Source organism: Lampetra planeri, chromosome 32 (assembly GCF_965212315.1).
Source record: "Lampetra planeri chromosome 32, kcLamPlan1.2.h2, whole genome shotgun sequence".
Classification (NCBI taxonomy): domain Eukaryota; kingdom Metazoa; phylum Chordata; class Hyperoartia; order Petromyzontiformes; family Petromyzontidae; genus Lampetra; species Lampetra planeri.
In genome coordinates, this window is record NC_136138.1 from 3,610,558 (window position 1) to 3,632,092 (window position 21,535).

General features: G+C 54.1%; 2 protein-coding genes across 9 annotated transcripts in view; one reads left to right on the forward strand and one right to left on the reverse strand.

The window, feature by feature from the left end:
• LOC144729313 (kinesin-like protein KIF21A) overlaps positions 1-4,864 on the forward strand; it is a 64,040-nt gene extending 59,176 nt beyond the window's left edge. For all 6 annotated transcript variants that reach the window (XM_078609481.1, XM_078609484.1, XM_078609479.1 and 3 more), the window contains 2 exons: positions 915-1,114; positions 2,965-4,864. In XM_078609481.1, the coding sequence (XP_078465607.1) occupies positions 915-1,114; positions 2,965-3,058 (294 nt within the window). In that variant the 3' untranslated portion in view covers positions 3,059-4,864. The remainder of the gene's footprint in view (positions 1-914; positions 1,115-2,964) is intronic.
• Positions 4,865-5,026: 162 nt separating this feature from the next.
• On the reverse strand, positions 5,027-16,275 carry LOC144729315 (uncharacterized). Of its 3 annotated transcripts, none has more exons than XM_078609486.1 (12): positions 15,945-16,275; positions 14,760-14,830; positions 11,757-11,867; positions 10,664-10,721; positions 9,474-9,648; positions 8,661-9,059; positions 8,388-8,498; positions 8,101-8,248; positions 7,425-7,995; positions 6,986-7,336; positions 6,497-6,731; positions 5,027-6,093 (listed from the first exon to the last, which is right to left on the reverse strand). In XM_078609486.1, exons 1-12 carry the CDS (start codon positions 15,956-15,958, stop codon positions 5,857-5,859), a joined length of 2,481 nt encoding a protein of 826 aa, XP_078465612.1. In that variant the 5' UTR covers positions 15,959-16,275; the 3' UTR covers positions 5,027-5,856. The 3 variants fall into 3 exon arrangements, with proteins under 3 accessions (XP_078465612.1, XP_078465611.1, XP_078465613.1); XM_078609485.1 differs by having other exon boundaries at positions 8,652-9,059; XM_078609487.1 differs by having other exon boundaries at positions 6,986-7,312; positions 8,652-9,059; positions 15,945-16,274.
• Positions 16,276-21,535: the final 5,260 nt, after the last annotated feature.

Here is a 21,535-nt window from a genome sequence, read left to right on the forward strand (position 1 = left end):
GTGGTGAGGGTTAGGGCAGGGCCTGTATGCATGGGGAGCAGCAGTGCAGTGGTTAGTCCACTGCGCTACAAACCCGAGTTCGCTGCCCGCCCACGGCCAACACCAGTGACTTTTATCTGAACCGGTGCTGGGCCTCCTCAGCCTCAAATGAGTGCCTCGTGCAGTGTATAAACATCGTCACTCGGGAGACAAAGGCGGCCGGGCGTGGAGCTGGCCACCCACTGCCTTGCGTGCCTCGTCTGTGTGGGTCGTCGCTCGCTCACAACGATTCCTGCTCCCCGTGCACATCTCATGCTTGGGGGTTGCGGGGTCGCGAGGAAGGCTCATAATGGCCGAGTCAGACACCGAGCCGCCATTGGGCGTTCGAGCCTGCGTCCCACGGCCCTCTCATGCGAGCAGCCGCACCGACGCCGCGCCGGGAGGCCGGTCGTAGTCCAAGGGGAGGCGACCAGGAGGCGACCAGGAGGTCAGTGCCGAGCCGACGCCACCGAGATCCTGGAGTTGCGTCGGGGCTCCGGCCGCCAGTGACGAGTTCTCACGCGTTGGGGGTCGGGGGTCGCCTTAAGGGAGATCACTCTTAATTCTAGATTAGAAGTTTTCGTGACTGCAGGGATCCATACTCTTTGGTTCTTTCGGTAAAGTCACGTAGTTAGAAATAAAATAATAAAAATAACTAAATTAAATCACGACGTTTCGGGCGCAACACAAGCGTCCGTCATCAGGTGGGGACAACCAACAGCGAAAACAGTCGCTGAGGTATGCCAAAGAGATGACTCTGACAAGGGATTATATTGCTGAGGAGGGGGGAGGGAAACGAGGACACACCCGCACTCACCCTGTCCTCGTGACTTTACCGAAAGAACCAAAGAGTATGGAGGTCACTCTCTCTCCGTGTGTTTGCGACGTCTCTGCAGCAAATCCCGAACGCGCACAAGGACTGGGTGTGCGCGCTGGGCGCGGTGCCGGGCCAGCCGGTGCTGCTGAGCGCGTGCCGTGCCGGCGTGCTCAAGCTGTGGAACGTGGAACCGTTCGCGCTGCGCGCCGAGCTGCGCGGCCACGACAGCCCCATCAATGCCATCTGCACCAACTCCTCCTCCATCTTCACCGCCTCCAAGTGAGTGCCATTCACCACGCAGCTCACTGCACCGCACCGCTAACCGCACCACTCGCCACACCTCACACCTAATCTATCTCTATAGCCATTTTACAACAGACTCAGGCGTTATCACTTCAGCTGGCAAGGCCCCATTGAGCCGAGCAGCTCTGTTACGAGAACAACCGTAGCCCAAGACCATCGGCATTGGCGTCAGTTAGAGGACGACACGGTTTCATGGAGTTACAGAGATCCAGAGTTGCATGGAGATCCATAGTTACATAGAGATAAATAGTTACATAGACCTGGGCAGTGGTGGCAGCTTCCAGAAACTGCAAGGTGGAGGGAATGTGCAAACTAACCAGAGCAACAAGAACAAGCAAACTAACAACAAGTTATTTACACTAAACCCACGGCAGAACTCAACTGCAAGCAGGGTGAACAGTGAACAAGGGTGATCACACACAAATCCACAGCGGTGTCAATAATCCCGTCACGGACGTCCGCGTAAACAAACCGACCGTGCGCGCACAGCCTCGGACGTAGCGGAGCTGGGCCAACAGCACCCCCAGCGATAGCGGCGGAGGCGGCCCTGCAGCACGGCGCCGAGAGGAGGATCGAGGAATTTTCACCGGGCACACAGAGGTCCGTCCGGCTAAGGATGGAGAATGTCATTTAATCCTGAACTCATTTGAATTCAGTGCTTTGTCGATGAAGATCGCCCAGTGTAGGTCTCTACATAGGTCCGTCGGGGCTAGATCAGCTTTAGAATGAAGCTTGAATTGATGCGATCTCTAAGGGGGACATCTAAGGCGAATCTTAAGAGCTAATCTTAGAGGATTTAGTTTATCGAGGAGAGTGTTTGCAACTGATCTGTAGGCTACATCGCATGAGTCAAACAGGAAGGATGGTTGCTTCACTGCTTGCTCTGCAGAGAAACCCAGTTAGACACATCCGTCAAGGCCCTCGGTTCAGGGCCAGCAGCATCAGACTCCGGCGGCATCAGACCCCAGCAGAGCTGCCATGCCTAAACACCGACAGGTTCCCTCGCCTCTTCGGCGATCGCCCTCATTATCGCGACCCGCACCTGACCCCGCCGCAGCGGGGGCCTCTGCGCCCACACCTCTTGACTTACGGCGGCGGGCAACTTTTATCGGTGGCCGTGCGGCGTGGCTCCCGTCGGCCGTCACTCGAGAGACGACGACTAGCGCGCGCTGGCCCCCGAGGCCGATGTGGCAAGCTCGTTATCAGGAAGCTCCCGCGGCGTTGGCGAAGATAAACTCGGGACGTCTGGAGGACCCCCGCCCAGGAACCTCGCCTGCGGTGGGGCCACAAGACCAACCATGGCCCAGCAGCATTCAGCACCTGCAGTGATGGGGGTTCTCCATTGTTTTACGCTAAGTTTGTATAGGAAATGCATCGGGGAAAATCCTCGCTGGGTTGTTTTGTGCCACCGACCAGTCAGGGAAGTCCGCAGCACACAGCGGTATCAGTAGATGAATCGGCGCACGCGCTCACTCGTGTCGCGCCGCGCTGTGTGGGAGCTGTGGGGGATATCGACTCACCTGCCCTTCCAGCAGTGGTGGTGCAGACGTCGAGTGTGCAGGCGGTGCAACTGCACAGGGGCCCACGAGCTGCAGGGGCCTAGGTTCTGGGTTAGGAAGTGAGTGGACGAGGGGCAGGGGGGTGGAGCCCATTTCATTCTTGCACCAGGGGCCAGGCCAGCCACGCTACTGCCATCCCACCAGGCCCACAATCACTCCTTCATGCCAGGCGACCCTGGCCCCCCACCGTGTCCTCCCGTGAGAGGCTCGCTTTGGGCGAGTGGAGTTGTGCCGCTGTGTTGTGACACGGGCGTCTGTGCTCCACAGTGACCGCACGGTGCGGATGTGGAGAGCTCGCGTGGCGCTGGACTCCCACAGCAACGAGGGCGCAGATGCGGCAGAGGAGGGCAGCGGCAGCTAGAACCCCGCACGCACGCGGTGTATACACACACACGCGTATACACATACATGCGCATGTGTACACATGCACGTTTACATGCATACGCTCACACACACGTGGCCCAAGGGCTGCAAATGTCAAGTGACCAACAACAGAGCACTACGTGCACACACGCACAGACTTGTGCACATACATACAAAGTTCCCCCATATAGCCTTAACTATCTGTTGGGGAAAGTGGCCGGCACAGCACGAGGGGGTGGGTGGCCAGCACCACGCCCAGCCGTCTTTGCCTTCCCAATGGCGATGTTTTCACACAAAGTACTCATTTGAGACTGAGTCGACCTCGGGCAGGCCCAGAACTGTTTCAGATAATCATCACTGTTGTTGGCCATGAGCAGAAATCTAACTCAGGTCGCCGGCTTGTAACGCAGTGCACTAACGGTTCCGCTACTGCTCTCCACATACACACTCAAGGCAAGTCATGTTGAGCACACAGGTATATACAGATATATATGCATGCACGCACACTCAAACATACAATAATGTGCACACACACACGTATATCAAGACACACATTTACACAAGCACGTCACCCTGGTACGAGCCACCACCACTCCTTGCCCGCGTGGGGCGAGGTGGCCGGCTGCCACCGCCGTTGGCATCGGCGGCGCAGAAGCAGCCGCGCCGAGAAAACTGGAAACCCCCCTGCACTCTCTGCTGCTAACTCCGTGAGCCAGCCCGCAGAGCTACGTCCTGCGAGTCGTTACTTCGCTTCCCATTTGCTGCTAAGTGACCCCGTGTCGCGCCTGGTCCTGCAGAGCCACGTCCAGCGCTCGGAGTGTCCTGCCAAGGTGTCCACGCGTGACCTCATCGATCGGCCTTAGGGCTCGTCCGTCCCCACGAGCCCACACGTAGGCGTCTCACTTGTCGGTGCCACCCGGGGTGGCAGAACTTTCGTGGTTTCAGTTCCTGTGTGGCCATTAACGGTGAGTAAAAGTATTCCTTACACAACCCATCGGCCGCACGACCTTCCGGGAGTGCTGAAGTGTCGCACTCCCAGAAGGCAGCGCAGCTTACCAAAGAGTTCACTCGTGTTGTCTGTTGGGAGTGAATTGGAAGGACCAGAATTTTGCCACCTCAGGCAGGCGAGACAAGAATTGTGAGCGCCCCGCTTGAACCGTGGTTGAACCCACGAACGACATTTCACCGTGCGTTTCGCTGTGTTTTGAGTTGCGCACCGCCTTAGCGTTTGTTGTGCTGGAAGTTGTTTTTTTGCGAGTTTGCATGGTTGCCGACACGCTTGCGCGGCCGGCATCGTGTCGCACCTGTGACTACACGCGGCCTTGCGCTCGTTGCGAACCGGCCAGTGTCCACCCCCTGTCAGTGTTGACCTGCCCCCAGTGCACTGTTGGCATAGGAATTTCTAGGCCCTACTCTCCCTGCGCTTTCAGATGTCCGTGTGCCTGTGTAATCCAGGGCTTCATTTTCTCGTGGCATTATTGTCCGTGCCTGCCTACTGGATGAGGCAGGCACGAGACTCACAGCCAGAGCGAGAAGTAATATGCTGAATTTGTGAATGAAAGGAGCCCTGCTGCTGCACGGGTGCGAGCGTGGCGGCAGTTGTGTGCGGAGACTTGAATGTGAGCAGCGTGTGGAAGCTTTGTTTTATTTAAAAGGACCGTGTTCCCTCCGCTTCAGGTCTCCCTTGCTCCCTAGGTGTGTATTTATTTGAGGGTTCTAACGTAAATGATTGTGTAGCCGTTTGTTTTTAGTTGTAAATAATAATCCGCAGTCTGTTTAAAATAAATGTTGAGCTGCACGATGATGTGCCGTGTCACCGCGTGTCCTTGAGTCGAGCATGGTGGTGCGAGGTGCTTTGCGACGGAGCCTCCAGGAGCAAAATCCCCACCCCCAGTCTCCTGGTCATCTCACATCAGCCTCTCCACACGCACATCCTGCAGCACACCTCAACACCACACTCGCCCAATCATATTCAATCAACTTTAATTGGCTCTTTTTTTAAAAACGAAACACGCAACTAAAATAATGACATGCAAGACATTATAACACGGCTAGAGAGATGAGTAGACAAGGAGACACCACCAATATAAACATCAATAAGACACTTTCTTCACCTTTAAGAGACTGCAGATTTTTTTCTTCCACCTAGCAGGATACAGTGCCAATTCCAGCCCAGGCCCACTGCAGTGGGGGTACAGTAGCAGGCAGGCGGGCAGGAGGGAGTCGAGACGGCGGGGCCCTGGCCCGCACGCTCAGAACTTGAGGAGCGGGGAGTCGATGTTGATGAGGAGGCACTCCGCCGATGACTTCTGACCCAGGTTGATGAGCGGGGAGCTCAGGTCGATGAGCTGCAACGCAAAAGCGACACGCTGACCGTCACCGCGGGTTCTCCCGCGGGTCGACACCAAATGCCAGGGCCACAGCGAGGAGGCCGCGTCGCTAAACCCGCCCGGGGCTTCATACTGGGGGTGCGCCAATTGCGTGTGGATTCATCAATAATCGTTTATAGAATCCATCAATTCTATCTGTTAGTCTCGTATTTTGCCACCTCAGTTTGTATGGTTTGTAATTTCCCCATTTGAATGGCATTAACGTTTAGTGAGCAAATCATCGTACAGAACAATTGCCGCAAGCATAATTCTGTGCTTGTGTCGTGAGCGTATGAACTGATCTGAGGCAACGACTCCACGCATGCCTGCCACTCGCGCACCCAAGACCTTATCTTCCACATCGCTGGCCGATTAGAGGTGGCACACGTGACCAGTGGTGGCCGCAGCCCCATATAGTGAGTGGTGTTTACTGGATGTGGTGTGCTGGGTGCGGACATTTTTCCGGGTTATTGACCCGACTGAATTTGATCTCCAATTTGCCACTTGCCTCTTTGGAACTGCCACTGCCGCCGCCGCCTCCTCCATCTCGAGCCTCGGGGCTGTCGGAGAGGTCGATGAGGGGTCGCTCCTCCGCCTGGGTCGATTTCTGAGCCGCAAACCCACGCAGGAGGTCACCGCTCGCTTCCCCTTGCGAGGCAAAGGTCTGGAACGGCACAAACATCATCAACAACACCGCCATCAACAACACCGCCATCAACAACACCGCCCACCACCACCAACGCCGCCGCCATGGCCCCCCAACCATCATTGCCAAATCAGCGATTCCATCATCGCTAAATCTCGCGACTCTTGGCGCCTTCCTGAGAAACAAACTTTCGTCAAACGCAACGAGCGACAAACCTCGCGACGCTCTGGGACGAGATCGTCATGCACCTTTGGGAGCGATTCAGGGGGGTGCGGTGTCAAGAATCCCGTTTATACGTGCCATGCTTGCCAACTGTCCAGTTAGCAAGCATGGCAACTCGAAGGTTCGGAGTTGGCCACCGCCGCCCCTCGCACGGTCCGCCTGCGGGAACGGCGCGATGCGGTCGAACGCCGCTGCTCACCTCTGCAGGAAGCAACGACTCCAGCTGCTCCAGCGCCGTCGCGGTTCCAAACAGGTTGACGACCACGTTCTGGAGGGGGACGTCGCTGTCCGGGCTCAGGGAGACGATCGACGAAGACGCCTCAACGGGGACTGCTCCCTTCGCAACGCGACGCTCCACCCCCACGGGGCTAATAGGCGGTGCGCTGGCGCCGGTACGGGAGCTGCGGCGACACGAAGAGGGGCGCCCCACCCCCCTGCACCCAACATCGGCGTGAGCGACGACGCAAACGCGTGACCGGCACCGCGACGCCAACGGCCACGGCGAGGGCTCGTCGTCAGAGGCTGGGATGTCAAATCAGGCAAGGTACAGCCGGGGGCCTTCGTTGTGCTCACTCTCCGTGCCAACACCACTCAAGGCAGGGGTCTGGGCCCTCCTGGGCTTGGGCATGGCTACACAGCTGTGTGTGCTACAGGGTCACATGGTTTACATCTCTCGCTGGGTTCCCACCTCGTGGTTGCGTGCAGACTCTCCGTGGCTGGCGGGGAGAACAAGAGCTGGGAGGGAGCTCGCGTGTCCGTGGCCTTCCCCTCGGCGTCCGCTCGCACGGCGGCGGCGGCGACAGCGGCGGCGGCGATGCCGTCTGGGTCGCGCCGGGGTCTCAGCGAGGCCGGCGTGCGGATCGGCGTGATGGCCGGAATACACGAGCGCCGGCGAGTTGCGGACGCCGGCGTCGACCCCGGCGGCACCACCGCCCCCCCCCGTGACCCCGCCACGGGCGTCGGCATCGCGGAGCGGGGGGGCGGCTTTGATGGAGTCACAAACACGGCCGGTGGCCTGGAGAATGGGGAAATAATACGGCTACAGAGATTGACCCTGGCACATCCTGGCCACGCCCTGGCAATCTAGAGTTTATGGGAAATGCGCAAGACGTGCAGCTGCATCTCACCTGTCCGTCGAGCCGAGGGCCGAGAGCCTCTGTCCCCGCAGCAGCTTCACGGGCGTCCCCGCCTCTGGGAGCGCGACGCCAGCTGCAACGCCACGCGGTTTGCCCGCTCGGCATACGCCCCGCGCTTCCCCCGAGGCGGCGTCGCCGGACAACGCGGCTGCCAACCCGCGCCCCCCCTCCTTGCTGGGCGTCGCGGGGTGACGAGCGGAGCCCGTCCCGACGGCGCGGGCGGCGTCCCCGGTTCCGCTCGGCGCAACCGGCGTCCCCCGGCCTTCCCCTCCCGCCGCCGCCCTCCCGCCGTCCCGTTGGGGCCCGCGCCGGGCCGGCCGGCCCGCGGTCGGCACCCGCTCGCCGCCCGCGACGGCCGAGCCCTCCGATGCGGAGCCCGCGCGCCCGCTGGGAAGCGCGGACACCGCCCTCCTCGCGGGATGGCTCCGGGACGCCGGCGCCTGCTGACCAGAGAGGGACAACGGGCGGGGGAGTCCCCCCGGTTGCACCGGATGGCCCGTCGGCGGTCGAAGCGCGCCCCGTAGGCGCCCGCCGCCGGTGGCGGCGCCGGCGGCGGAGGAGCCTGCGGAGAGAAACAGTGGCGTCAGCGCCTGCCGCGGCGGGGCTCGTCCGTGCGGGACGGCGCAGCGCAGGACAACGCGGCGCCCGGCCCACCGCGGCGACTCACCGCGGGGGGAGGCTCGGCGGCTCGAGCCGAGGCCGAGCAGCGAGGAGCACGAGCCAGAGGAGGACGAGGACGAGACCTTCTGCTGCCTCGGCGGGGGCCGAGTTCCTCCCACGGGGGCCGGCGGCCTGAGTCCCAGCGCTCGCCGCAGCTGCGGGAGAAAGCGCACGAGTTGGACGGCCACGGCACGGTCGGAACGGCCGTCACAGCCATCTTTACAAACGTAACGAGTCCCTGAGCGGGTCGAGTGGGAAGGGGGGGGGGGGGTGGGAAGGGGGGGGGAGGGGCACCTTGGTGCGGCTGGGGAGGGGCAGGCTCGACAGCGCCGGCGCGTCCAATGTGTCGTCCTCCAACACGGGGCAGCTGAGGAGGGGCCTCTCCTCTCCGCCGTCGTCGCTCGCCTGCGCCGGGAGACAAGCGCTCGTCAGGAAGTGGGCGGTCAGGTCGCCACGTGCGAGGTCGCCGAGGACGGACGGACGCGCACGAGCATCACGCGTTGCCTGCGTTGCCTGCGTTGCCTGCGTTGCCTGCGTTGCCTGCGTTGCCTGCGTTGCCTGCGTTACCTGCGTTGCCGTGACTGCCGAGGTGCACGACGGTAGTTGCCGAGCGCCGGCGCGTGTCGCGTTGGTCGAGGGCTGCGGTTGTGGCCGTTCCGATTCGGGGCCGGCTCCGCTCACCTCCCCCTCCTCGCCATCCCCGGCCACTCGACGGTCAGAGTCTGGGCAATCCCCGGTCCCGGGCGCCGGTCCTCGCGGCAGAGAGGTTTCCTGGCGGGGGGTGCGAGGCTGGGGCTGGGCCGTTAGCTTGAGCTTGGAGCAAGACTCCTCCACGAACCTCTCCACCACCCTGGCCCTGGCCTTGCTGCTTCTGCTCGACCGAGCGACGTGACCCGCCGCGGGGGCCTCCCCGGCGACGCTCGCCTTCTCCATGTGCAGCGCCAGCAGCGTCGCCTCCTTGCAGACCTGATGGAGTGAGGGGGGAAATGGGGGAGGAGGGAGAGGGACCCAATGTCGCTCGCCCGCACCCACGCGCATCGAGGACAGAGCCATGGTTTGGTTGCGGCTGGGGTGTTCGTGCGTAGACTGGCGTGGACTGCGGTGGACGTGACGCTCAGGAAAGGTTAGAGCTCTTTAAGCAGGATGAGCGATGGGCATGTCAAGGCAGGAAGGGGCTCTTCAGGGTGGGGAGGGGCTCCTCGTCAGGGTGGGGAGGGGCTCCTCGTCAGGGTGGGGAGGGGCTCCTCGTCAGGGTGGGGAGGGGCTCCTCGTCAGGGTGGGGAGGGGCTCGTCAGGGTGGGGAGGGGCTCCTCGTCAAGGTGGGGAGGGGCTCGTCAGGGTGGGGAGGGGCTCCTCGTCAGGCTGGGTGGGGAGGGGCACCTGCACAAACTTGTCTCCGCTCAGGGGACTCCAGTGCGGCTCGGGGCCCAGGTCCTGCTGCTGCAGCCCCTTGCCCACCACGATGCACTTCTCCCGGTGGCCCATCGGCCCGAAGAACACCTCGTCGTCGTCCTCCTCCTCCTCCTCCACGTCCCCCTCGTCTCCCCTCTCCTGACTAAGGGCAGCACTCACGGGTTACGGGACCGCGGCACAAACACAACGCGTCCTCACGCCAGCGGCCTCTCAGCTTGCCAGACCAACAGCACTAAGCAACATTTGACCGGAAAGCCGATCGACCGATGGAATGAAGACATAGTAATAGGTTTTTACCCTTTCAACTGGTACAAAAACTGACACCTTTATACAAGGCATCATGTTTGCAATAACCACAACATAAGCAGTCAAATGCAAACAAAAATAAACAACTCTGATGATGATAATGATATGCACTGTCCTTGTAGTTGTTTGGTCCACACCCGAGACAGCTTTTCTTAGAGCCTAGTCTCCATTGGTGTTGGACCAGATTACGCCAAAAGGCGTACAACTCCAAGACAGCGCACTATCAGAATATTGAGAGCTCGGGGTAAGCATTTACACTATGAGACCTCCTTTACCAGTGTTGTACCAGTTGAAATGGTAAAAACCTATTACTATATTTTGCCACTGGTAAAGGAGGTCTCATAGTGGAATAAAGACAGTTTTATTTGTGGAGATGCAGAACAGAGTTCTGTTTATTATGTGCTTCATTATTATCATGATGCTTGTTCACCAGGAAAGCCTCACTAAGTCTCAAGACTCTCTTTCAGGAGGGTCCTGCCGAGTTTTCGCAGCAAGGGGCGATGTTACGTTTGATCCAAACAGAGTAATGTGCGGGTAATGTTTCAGCATTGGAATGTTATCTAGCCAATGCCGGTTACATTGTACGTGGTTTGTTTGCCATTGGAGGAAACCGGAGAACCCGGAGGAAGCCCTTGCAGGACAGGTGGAGAAATAACGAACTCCACACAGAAAGGTGCCCAAGTCGGGAATGAAACCCAGGCTCTTCTTGATGTGAGGCATGAGTGCTACCACTGCCTTGCTTTCAGCCATAATGCTCCACAGCAATCCCTAACGAGCCGTATACAATATTCACTGCACAGGGGCGTTCTCAAAACTGGTCGTCAGTCTGTTGCTGTGTGCCCTCCTCTCACCTGGTCGGCGACAGCACGAAGTCAAAGTCGAAGGTCTCGTCCGTGATGAATGCTGGCTCTGCAAGAGAGACGACGCGGGCATTTGCCAACATCCCGTTGGTTCCGCCTCGTTGGTGCCGGTGTGGGATGACACGGCTCGCGCGGCGGTGATGATGATCACCAATCGTCCGGCTTCCCGTTAACCCTCCCCGGGCATCTGGGAGTCGGCGTCTAGCGACTCGCCCTCACACTTCCCCACCCACCGTGATTTCACGAATCTAGTATATAATTACAATACCCCCCCCCGCCTCAAATCGTTGCACCTGATGAGTTGATGAGTTAATGATGACGTCACCCTGCTGCTCTATATAAGAACGGGAGCAAGAGTAGAGCCTCACCATTCTGGCGAATTGCCCGATGATGCTGGATGCAATTACCAGCGAAACGTCGTACTCAAAAATTGTAAATGTTGTGGTTTCACGCTTCAACACACCGGTGGGCTAAAGCAGTGAACTATTTTGCTTTTGTCAACGTGACACTTTTTTACTGATTGGCCATGTCGGGTGGTGGAGGGTTACGACACATTTATAAATAACGCGATCTAAACCCAAAAACGTTGATTATGAATAATATTGGTCGCGAAAGCCTACGTGTTAAACTCGTTGAGATTCGTGGCATGAAACCTACATCACATTCGTGCTGCGTGCATCGATTGTGTTGTGCTTCACATTATGAAGCCACTGGAGCTATGCACTTTTAAATCTAGATTGAAACGAATTTCTTTAGACTTGCTTTTTGTGTGTTAGTTTGTTGTCCTTCCTCTGCACCTCCTATTAGCACGGTTGGCTACGTACGGTGCAAAGTAAGTTCTACATACTGTCCATCACATTTGTACCATCTCGTATGTTTCCTCTTATTTGCCCACCTTGTTTGTTCCGTTAGCCCTAACGAATAGACTATTGTACCATTATCATGAAGGTAACATTTATGCACAATTTGCATACGCGATAAAACGAATAGATTTTCACCGACACGATCGTCCGAGCGGATCGCGAGGATTCATCTTTAAATCAATGCAACGTTCCGGTGCCTGCAAGGGAGCCCCCTGCCTTACCCTCGGCCCGCCCGGGCCCTGCGGGCGCCTTGGAACCCGGACCCCAGACCTTGGTGCCGAGTGGCGTGGTGGAGGCAGTGACCGGGGAGTTGGTGATGTCCAGCAGACAGCCTGTGGGGGGTCAGGGGGTTGGTGTCACGAGTCACGTCGCAAAGCCCACTCGCCGCGCTGCCTTACAACAGCGCAACGCACAGCTGCTCAATGCTTGGGAGTCGGCTTCTTCTTTCGTATGGCTGATGCAGAGCAACAACAACAACAATTTCACATTCGGGTGGTCAAGCCAGATAACCGTGCCAGGAGCAGCGGAGTTGCATTGCTGTGATGTCCCTTTGTATTTGCGGATCGGGCATTGCGTCGTATCGTCCGTTCTGGATGACCACAGTCACACACTACTGGAGAGTTTTTAAATTCCATTTGTGCATCAGGCATCCGCATCTACCGTGGTTTGTGCGGATGCGATTTAGGGTGCACCATGAGCTTCGTGGAAGATCAAACCACAGGAGGTCAGCGTTGGCTCTTAAGAGAATCGATTGATCGATTTACAGTTGGAGGCCACAACAAACAGTGTGAAGTTGTGCAGTCGTGTATTCATAGTTTGGGTTCCAAATAAAACTTGGTTAACGAGGCTTCCCTACCTGTTCTGAATAAGTCATTGGCCAAAACGTCAGTGAGAGCTGTGCGAGTCATGCGCCGGCGGTTCTGCCAATGCACTCCTCCCCTTTGGTTTCACTCGGGTGCCACGAGCACCCTGCAAGTGCTTTCATCAAAACAGACACGGGCTGAAGAGGCGCCTGCAAGCGGCACGTTCACGGCGAGGCAAGCGAGGCCCATGTCCCGACACCACCAGATGGAAATCGAACTTCATTTCATCCTCGCAAGCGTGGTTATCGTGATCAATGCAGCCAATAGGAAGGGGTGGGGTGGGGGGGGGGCTCACAGCTGTGGATCCGTGGTGCTGGAGGTGGCTACCGCCTATGATGTGGACAGCAGGAAGAACCAGGAAAAGGGGTGAACTACAAGAGATCACTGCGACTGCTCTTCTGTGCACCGTAAGCGAAAGGGGGAAACGGTTGGCTACGTACGGCGCAAAAGAGGTTCAACATAGATACATTTAGAATTTGGAACACGTAGCAATAAGCGTGGTGGGGGAAACCTGGAGAAACTGGTGGTAATTATTTGTAATGCTTGTTTAGCCACGAAAAGCTCACAAGAGTCTCAAGACTCTTGTTCAGGAGCGTCCGGCCAAGTTTTTCGCAGGCGACGGCGATGTTGCTGCTGTGCGCAATCCAAATTCTGTAATTTTCAGGAAATCTTTCAGCATCGGGATGTTTTGGACAACACCAATTACATAGTGCTTTTTTAAAAATATTGTCTATGGGATAAAACCAGAGAACGCGGAGGAAATCCAAGCAAAGCAGGGTGAGAACATAGAAAATCCAAACAGAAAAACCACCCGAGTCGGGAATCAAACCCGAGATTTTCTTGCTGCGAGGCACAATTGTTACCGCTGCGCTGTAACCGTGACGATGATTTTGGTAAAGTAAGAAAGGGATTAGAGGTAGACAGAGAGAGGAAGGTGGACAAGTCATGATGTTCAAGTGGCCGTGAGCACGGTATTACAAGAGTGTTCCCTTCACAGTCCGGAATATCTTCATCAGAGGTCACAGACACTACACCGGCGAATAGAACGACACAGAGAGGGCTTCACCTTAAAGAGAGGCCCTCCCTACCTTCACCCCGCCTCCTGTGAGCCGCTACCCTGGTTCCACTGCACAGCGCAACCGTGACAGCCGTGGCCCAGGGCTGCGATTGCTTGTGCCACCTCGGGTGACAACACGCTAGCGGCACAACTTCATCTACACAGCCAATAAGAGCGAATCACGCGACAGCATTTTATCGACCGAAATGAGAAATGTGTACGGCTCAAGTCCTGTCACCTCGGGTATATTGGAAGGAATAAAGTTAAACCGCTACCAAATGTAATCATCTTTGTGACCTTTATTTGTAGAAGGCCGTTGCCCTCCAGGGTGAGGGAGCCAGCATTTACCAGAGCACTCGACCTCTCCACTTCATTTGAGGGACAAGTGCAGACGTGAGCGAATACTTTTGTGTTTGCTTTCACCCCTTATTTGTGTTCGCTTTGCCCAGAAAGGTTTTTTTTCTCGCCCTTTTCCCATCCTGTAAATGTTTGAGTTTGTTTTTGTGCGCCAGAATATTTCTACCGCACGGACATCTCGAAACGTAGATTTGCGTCTCAATGAGCTCTCCCCTGGCTCTATGGAAACTTCACGTTGTGCTGTTTAATTTGAAATCCATCATTCGTACATTTGGTATTCGCGTCATAATTACAATAATTATTATTTATCCAGGAAAGCTGCAATGAGTTGAAGCACTTTTTTTATAAGCGTATTGCATTGTCTTTTTTTTATTATACAAGTGAAAGGAAACTGGAGCACACAAGAAAATCCACGCATGCAAGGGGGCAGATGGAAACAGATAACGATTAGTCCACTTGCTGTACTGCCTTTTCCTCGAGAGCCAGGGAACGGCAGCTCAACGCCCACGGGAAGAGAGTTTCGCAACAACATGTGACCCACCCAACCCTCGCCTCCACAGTGCATAAGCCGCCACTACCACCCGACTGTTTACAGACCACTGCAGTTTGCAGCAGTTTCACGGTGAGTAGGGGGTCTGTGTTGCACTGTACTTTCAAAATAATTTGCAAGTGATTTTGAAATTCGGACAGTGTTGACCGTGAAGCAGGCACACGTGGCCTACTGATTTTCAAATAGCGCCATGGGGTGTTTAACCTCTATTGAGGAGACGCAATATGTTAATACACCCGCAGTATTAACCAGGGCAGCCGCTCTTCTTGAACCATGAATCAAGTGGTAAATGCACGACCCAAGCTCATGGACCAAAGGCCCCTAACCCGGTGTTGTGGCCGGTTGATGAGGTGAGGGTGGTGTGGCCGGACCTCTTTGCTGAGACCCTGGGTCTCACCTTGTCCCTTTAACTTCATGGCTCCACCCGGGCGGCACCGGCGTGGCGACGATGCCTCTGGGGAAGCGAAGCTGCAGTGGGAGGAGAGAGTGCAGATGAGATCAACTTGAGGCACAGCCACACATACAATCACACATGAGTCGTCACACACGTGTCAAGGCAACAGACTGTTGGGGCAAGTGCTGTTTGCGAGCACCTATGAAGGCCGGCACGGCACACGAGGAAGGTGGGTGGCCAGCACCACGCCCGACCACATGTGTCGATGTTTTCACACTGCATTGGGTACTCATTTGAGGCCGAGTCGATCTAGGGGAGGCCCAGAACCGATTCAAATAAGTGTCAATGTTGATGTCGGTGAGCGGGAACCAAACTCGGCTCGCCAGGTTCGGAGTGGGCTAACCACTGCCCACAGTCACACGTACAATCACGAACTTAAACAACACGATATAGTCAACAACAACAACAACCCCCGCTGTTTGTCACCAAGTGGCGGTGACGACATCACAGGCGAGGGGCACTTTGAGGCCACGTGAAGTGGTCGGAGGCTCGCTGGCAGCTCACGGGACAGGCCCAGGTGCCATGGGTTGACATGCCACCTGGCCAGATGGCACCACCTGTGTCAACTCATCGCGTTTTATCAACCCGGCGCTCCGCTCGTTGTTGTGAGCGTCGCTCATCCGCCCTCCCATTGCTGCTGCATCCAATTGGTCCCAGTAGCAGGGTCCTTCACGAGCCTCCTCCACCAAGGCCGATGTTGACACCGCTGGTGCCGTGCCCGTCTTGGGCAAAGCCCACACCACGCGCACTGCACGGGGCCACGTGGCAGAGCGTCCCTGACATTGCGACTCTCTGCTAAGAAGTCAAACTGAACACGTCCGTCAGCACCGCTGTGGGCCCTTAGCGGTGCCGCTCTGCAAACGTTGAGCGTCTCTTACCGAACTGGATGTAACTGTCTCTCGTTGCTATTGTGTTTGCCCACCCATGGCACTTAAGACGGCGGTGAAGCTCCCACCAGCAGGCCCGGCCGTCTTTGTGTCTCCCGGTGCCTTTACACCGCGCCACGTGCGCTGCCCTGGGCCGCTCCTGATATCAATCGGCAGGCCACTGATGGTGGCCGTGACTGCTGTGCCTCTCGTCAAGCGAGGGACTGTGACGACTGCGTGGCTGGGCCGGGCCCACACTCACCCTGGCGCAGGCATCACGAGGACGGCGGTGGTGGTGGTGGCGGCGGTGGTGGTGGCGATGATGGTGGTGGCGGTGGTGGTGGCGGTAGTGGTGCCGATTTCACCGATGGGGATGATCGTGGTGATGGTGTCGCACTTGAGGATGATGATGTTGTTGCCACTGTTCGTGATGTTGTTGCCACTGTTGATGATGTTGTTGTTGATGTTGTTGTCGAGGCCTCACTGTGAGTGTCGCGCTTGTCGCTGCGCGTTTCCTCCGCGAGCCTCACATTCAAATCTAACCACGTGGTGCGCGCCGACGCGCCCCATTGGCCAACGGCCCCAACCGGCCGCCGCGTGACGTCACCCGAGGGCTGTGATTGGCCGGCTGTTTATACCCATTGGATGCGGTAAATATTTAAATTATAGATTTGAGGCTTTCCTGACTGCAAGGATTCATACTCTCCCGTTTTTTCGGTCAAGTCACGTAGGTAAAAATAAAAATAAATAATAAAAATAATAATTGAAATAAAATAAGTATTTTGATAATTATTAATAGAAATAAAAAAATATTTTGGAAATAAAATATTTTTTTAATTTCTATTATTTATCTATTATTATTTTTTATTATTTAAATGCCATTGACTTGAAGCTCTCGTGACTGCAGCAATTCATATTATTTGGTTCTTTCGGTAAAGTCACGTAGGTTTCACATAAAATAAATCACGACGTTTCGATCGCAACACAAGCTATCGTCCTCAGACGGAACAAATATAATCCAGCAGTGGATTATAAATAATAATCAGTGGAACTGCTGGATCATCTTCTTGGTTCTTTCGGTAAAGTCACGTAGAAGGGAAATAATAAAATAATAAAAATAAAACATAATAAAATACAATTCTCACGACGTTTCGGCCACAACGCAAGCAGCCGTCCTCAGGTGAAGAACAGGGCTGTCGGAAAGACAGCGTCTGAATGAGCACCGCCAGGCTTGGCAACGTATATTTAAGCTGCTGGGTTGGAGGGGGAAGGGCGCCTTGACAAAGGAATTTGCATATCAAGAGGAATTTAGCATATTTATGGAAAATGCAGATATGTTGGTGATTGTCTTGTGTTGCGATCGAAACGTCGTGATATTGTTTTTATTTTTATTATTTTTCTTCTATCTACGTGGCTTTACCGAAAGACCCAAAGGATATAGTTACCCACCAATAAAGCTGGGTGATTATTAAATTAAATACAAATAGTTATTGTTGAATTTATTTAGATAACTATTTGATTAACTGTTAATATAAATAATACATATTTAATAAAGCTGGATACTTAATTAAATATGAATAATAATCATTTAATTAATTTGGATAATTTTGTAATTACATTTTTATTTGGCTTTCTCGCTCGCCCCTCTAAGTTGGTATACGACTGGGGTCTAAATCGTAACAACTCTCAGTGTAACCATTATCAATTCATTAACTTGACAATTAATTCGTAACAACTCTCAGTTTAACAATAAATTAACTTCACAATTAATACTGGTAGGAACCTCCTGGTTACACCAACCCACAGGGGATTATTGTGTCCGTCGTGCAGGGAGGGGGTGGGTGGGGAGGGATAGGCTGGGTGGGGAGGGGAGGGGCTGGGTGGGGAGGGGCTGAGTGGGGGGGTGGAAGGGGTGGGGCTGGGTGGGGAGGGGAGGGTGGGGAGGGGCTGGGTGGGGTGGGTGGGGAGGGGGTGGGAGGGGTGGGGCTGGGTGGGGAGGGGAGGGTGGGGAGGGGCTGGGTGGGGTGGGTGGGGAGGGGCTGGGTGGGGGGTGGGGAGGGGCTCGTCACCCCGTGGTGCCCTTATAAAACTCAACGTTTAACCTACTCACGCCGGCTTGTGCCCGCCCTCACAGTCGGGCATATTTGCGGAATACACCACGCCGCAGTTGACCCTGGCTATTGTCCGAGCAACCTAACGTTCCTACCACCTCCCTCCGCAGGAATGTGTTTCGTAACAACTCCCAGTTTAACAATGAATAAACTTGACAATTACTTCGTGACAAATCTCAGTTTACTCCCACGTGTCTTGCCCACAGGCGGACGCAGGCTCCGTTAGATGCCGTTCAGTTGCATCGCCGGGTTGGGATTTGGGGAGAGGCGTTCATCCAGCAGTGGATTGATTGTGGGCTGATGCTGACGCTGATGAAGTTAAATCATTTCGGAGCTTCTGGTTGATTTACAACGGGAAAAACACAACGCGGGCGAGTTGATTTATCCCTCAAGCTTGTAAATAAAAGCATCAACCCAATGCCGCACACTGTCGTGTTTGAGTTTATATAATCGTGGTACGCGCAGTATATGTACGTTAAACTTCTTTCGCACCGTAGCGTAGCCAACCGCGCTAATCGGAGGTGTGGGAGAAGGACAAACAACTTCTTCTTGGTTCTTTCGGTCAAGTCACGTAGAAGAGAAATAATAAAATAATAATAAAACATAATATAATAATATATTATATTATAAAATAATATTTTATTTAATATATTATTTTATTATGTTTTATTTACCGAAAGAACCAAGAAGATGAATCCCTGCAGTCACGAAAGCTTTAAATCGAGACAAACAACTTAACACACACAACAGTTTTAAAGAAATTCGTTTTCAATCTGGATTGCAAAGTGCATACCTCCGGTGGCTTCCTAATATCGAAGGAAGAGCGTTCCAGACGGCCGCAGAAGCGCAGTGATCGTAAAATATGCATGCATCAAAGATTGTAAGTTTAAAATAAATTATAACGCGTTCTTAGTTTTATATACATATGTAGAGGAGTAATATGGGGACGTGACGTCGTGTGTGCCGTCCAGTGCGATAACGTCTCGGAACGTGACGTCATACGTGCTGGGCGGCTCGATGACGTCACGCCTAGAGTATTTAATGGCGACCCCGTGACGTAAGCGGGGTCACTGTGGGAACAGGTAGAGTAAGAACGGTGAAGAGAGAACCAGGGGTAGAGAGGAATCGAGTCGTGAGTCTGGGGAGAAGCCGGTGGTAGCCGTAGAGGTGCTCTCTCTCCGGTCGGTAGAGTCGGCAGTGTCCCTGATCCGACACGAGAGAGACCGGAGCTAGTCGGGCAGGGACCAGGACTCAGAGTAGGACCCCTAGCCCCTGGGAGTTGTTTCATGAACCCTTGTGTGTATTTGTGAAGTCTTTAATAAACCCCTTGGCGAAAGCCCTTAACTTACCTCCGTCTCCGAGTGCGTCCGTGGGAACTCCTCAACACATATATAGCGTCGTTCATGCAAATTTCATATCGCACAATTTCTGAGCGGGAAGGCAGCAGCCAGCAATTGCCCACGCTCTGCGGTCCTCCATTTATTAGAAACATGCGTTCAGATTATTTAGATTATTTGGCTGCTATAGATTTTGCACGTGATAAGGCACTTCGCTGAGCTGTCATTTGTGGCCAGGTCGCTTCTGAAAAATAAGCTCAGTTGACTTTACCTGTGAAGAAAAAAAACTTGTTTAGTTTTATTTGCATATTTTTTTCAAAGTGATTTGCTTACCTTTCCCATACTTTGCACTCCTATCGTGTTTTTGTATTGTTTGTTGTTGTAACTTTCTGACCCTCCCCAATTGGACATCTGTTATAAAGAGCTGTATAGCTCATCGGATTCCTCCTGCAGTATCAATATTACGATTAAGATATTTTCTATACTATTTGGTTCTTTCGGTAAAGTCACGTAGGTATAGAATAAAGTAAATTAAATCACGTTTCGGGAGCAACACAAGCGTCCGTCATCAGGTGGGACAACCACAGCAAGAAACAATTACAGCAATTCCGGCAATAGTTTATTGCTGTGGTTGTCCTACCTGATGACGGACGCTTGTGTTGCGCCCGAAACGTCATGATTTAATTTATTTTATACCTACGTGACTTTACCGAAAGAACCAAAGAGTATGGATCCCTGCAGTCAAGATATTTTCTGACAATGAATGAGTGTACGTGTGGAAGAAAACCTTAACAGAGAGAGATAAAAAAAAAATGCGCGTGCGAGGGGGCAACGCTATATGCCATACAGATGGGACACGTCGCGATTAGTCCACTTGATGTACTTACCGCCTTCTCCTGGCCTCGACGTCCACGGGAAGGGAGCCTCACAACATTTGTGTGCGTGTTGTTTTTTTTGGACACTTTTTTGCCAGTAATCGAGATGATGAAAAGCGAATATACTTTTCCTGGGAAAAAGGGGGGCAGGCGAGGGGGGGTGTAATGGAATTCAAAATGTTCCCTCGAATTCCTGCAGCGTTCAGGTTTTTGCAAGAAAGGTCATCTCTCGTGCGTTTTTAAAATCAGATTTTGTGGAAAAATCATTGCATTTATGTCAAGATATAATATTTTGTATAAAGTAAACTGGAAATTTGTTAGGGTTGCATAGAAAGTAAGGGATTTTTTTTAGTCATTGCCAATGTCCACCACGCCACGGTTTTGAGCACGTTATCCCTACAACTCCTCAAGGGAAACCCTCCCACACAAAAATAATAATAATTATTCATTCATACAGTATTTATTATTCTTAGCTGCATTCCATGCCCCGTGATAGATTATCGTCGTTCTCCTGTCGAATTCCTCGGAGTGGAGTGAAACACGACATTCCAGGCATTGAGCTGGCTCACAGAGGAGCCAGGCACAGCCAAGTCGAGCTCAGCTCGCAGAGGGCCTCAAATAGCCAGCGAAATTCTCACATACACACAGATATCAGTGACACTGAGCTCAGACACAGCGATCTCACGCAGTTATCACAGCTACATTGAGTCCATACTCTTTGGTTTTTTCGGTAAAGTCACGTAGGTAATTTTGCTGTGACGGTGCCACCTGAAGACGGAAGCTTGTGTTGCCTATGGAACGTCGTGATTTAATTTATTTTTTACATACGTGGCTTTACCAAAAAAAACAAAGAGTATAGCTACATTGAGCTCACAGAGACGTCTATCTCACTCGGCGATGGCACACACAGCGAGCTTGCAAATATTCCTATCTCACAGATGCAACGTCAAACTTAGGCCTCGCATCATAATCGTAAGAGGGCCTGTACGATCGCCAGTTCACCAGCATTGAATGCAAGCCCGACTGCTGATGATGCGCTGTATGGCAAAGCCAATCCAGTTGGCTTGTCTTCAATCGATGCGGCTGAAATGCACTCCCAGGAGGACGTGCGAATGATAGGTTGCGTAAGCAATATTTGTTTTATGTGGAGAGGCCGTGGAAAGGAGACGGATTACCTGCCTATTTATTGTCACGGGCACAAATGTCTCACAGACACAGCTACATCGCTCTCACAGACACAGCGATCTCTCCCGGTTATCTCACAGGTGTAGCGATCTCACGCACACAGCGGCATCGCAGCAAGGGCACAGGCAGCCACCCCACCCTCTCATAGCTGCTGTCCACGATGGCCGTGGCCCTTCCTGGTGGCACAAGAGCTGCATGCGAGATGGGCTCTGAGCCACCACCAGCAGAGACTCCGGCTTCCGGTCACTACCCACTCACGCAGACACCGCACCAGCCCGCTCCTCCCTCTTGCCTCAAGTTTTACAGCCAAAGCAAAAATGCTGCCTCACTGACGCATATCCTTTG

What these genes read in the sequence shown, in the direction of transcription:
- LOC144729315 (XM_078609485.1), bottom strand. An exon ending in CATGAAGTTAAAGGGACAAG is followed by an intron (nt 11,868 to 14,759) that starts GTGAGACCCAGG and finishes GACCCCCCACAG; the next exon opens with GCTGTCTGCTGGACATCACC. An exon ending in CCGCCGAGCCTCCCCCCGCG is followed by an intron (nt 7,996 to 8,100) that starts GTGAGTCGCCGC and finishes TTCTCTCCGCAG; the next exon opens with GCTCCTCCGCCGCCGGCGCC.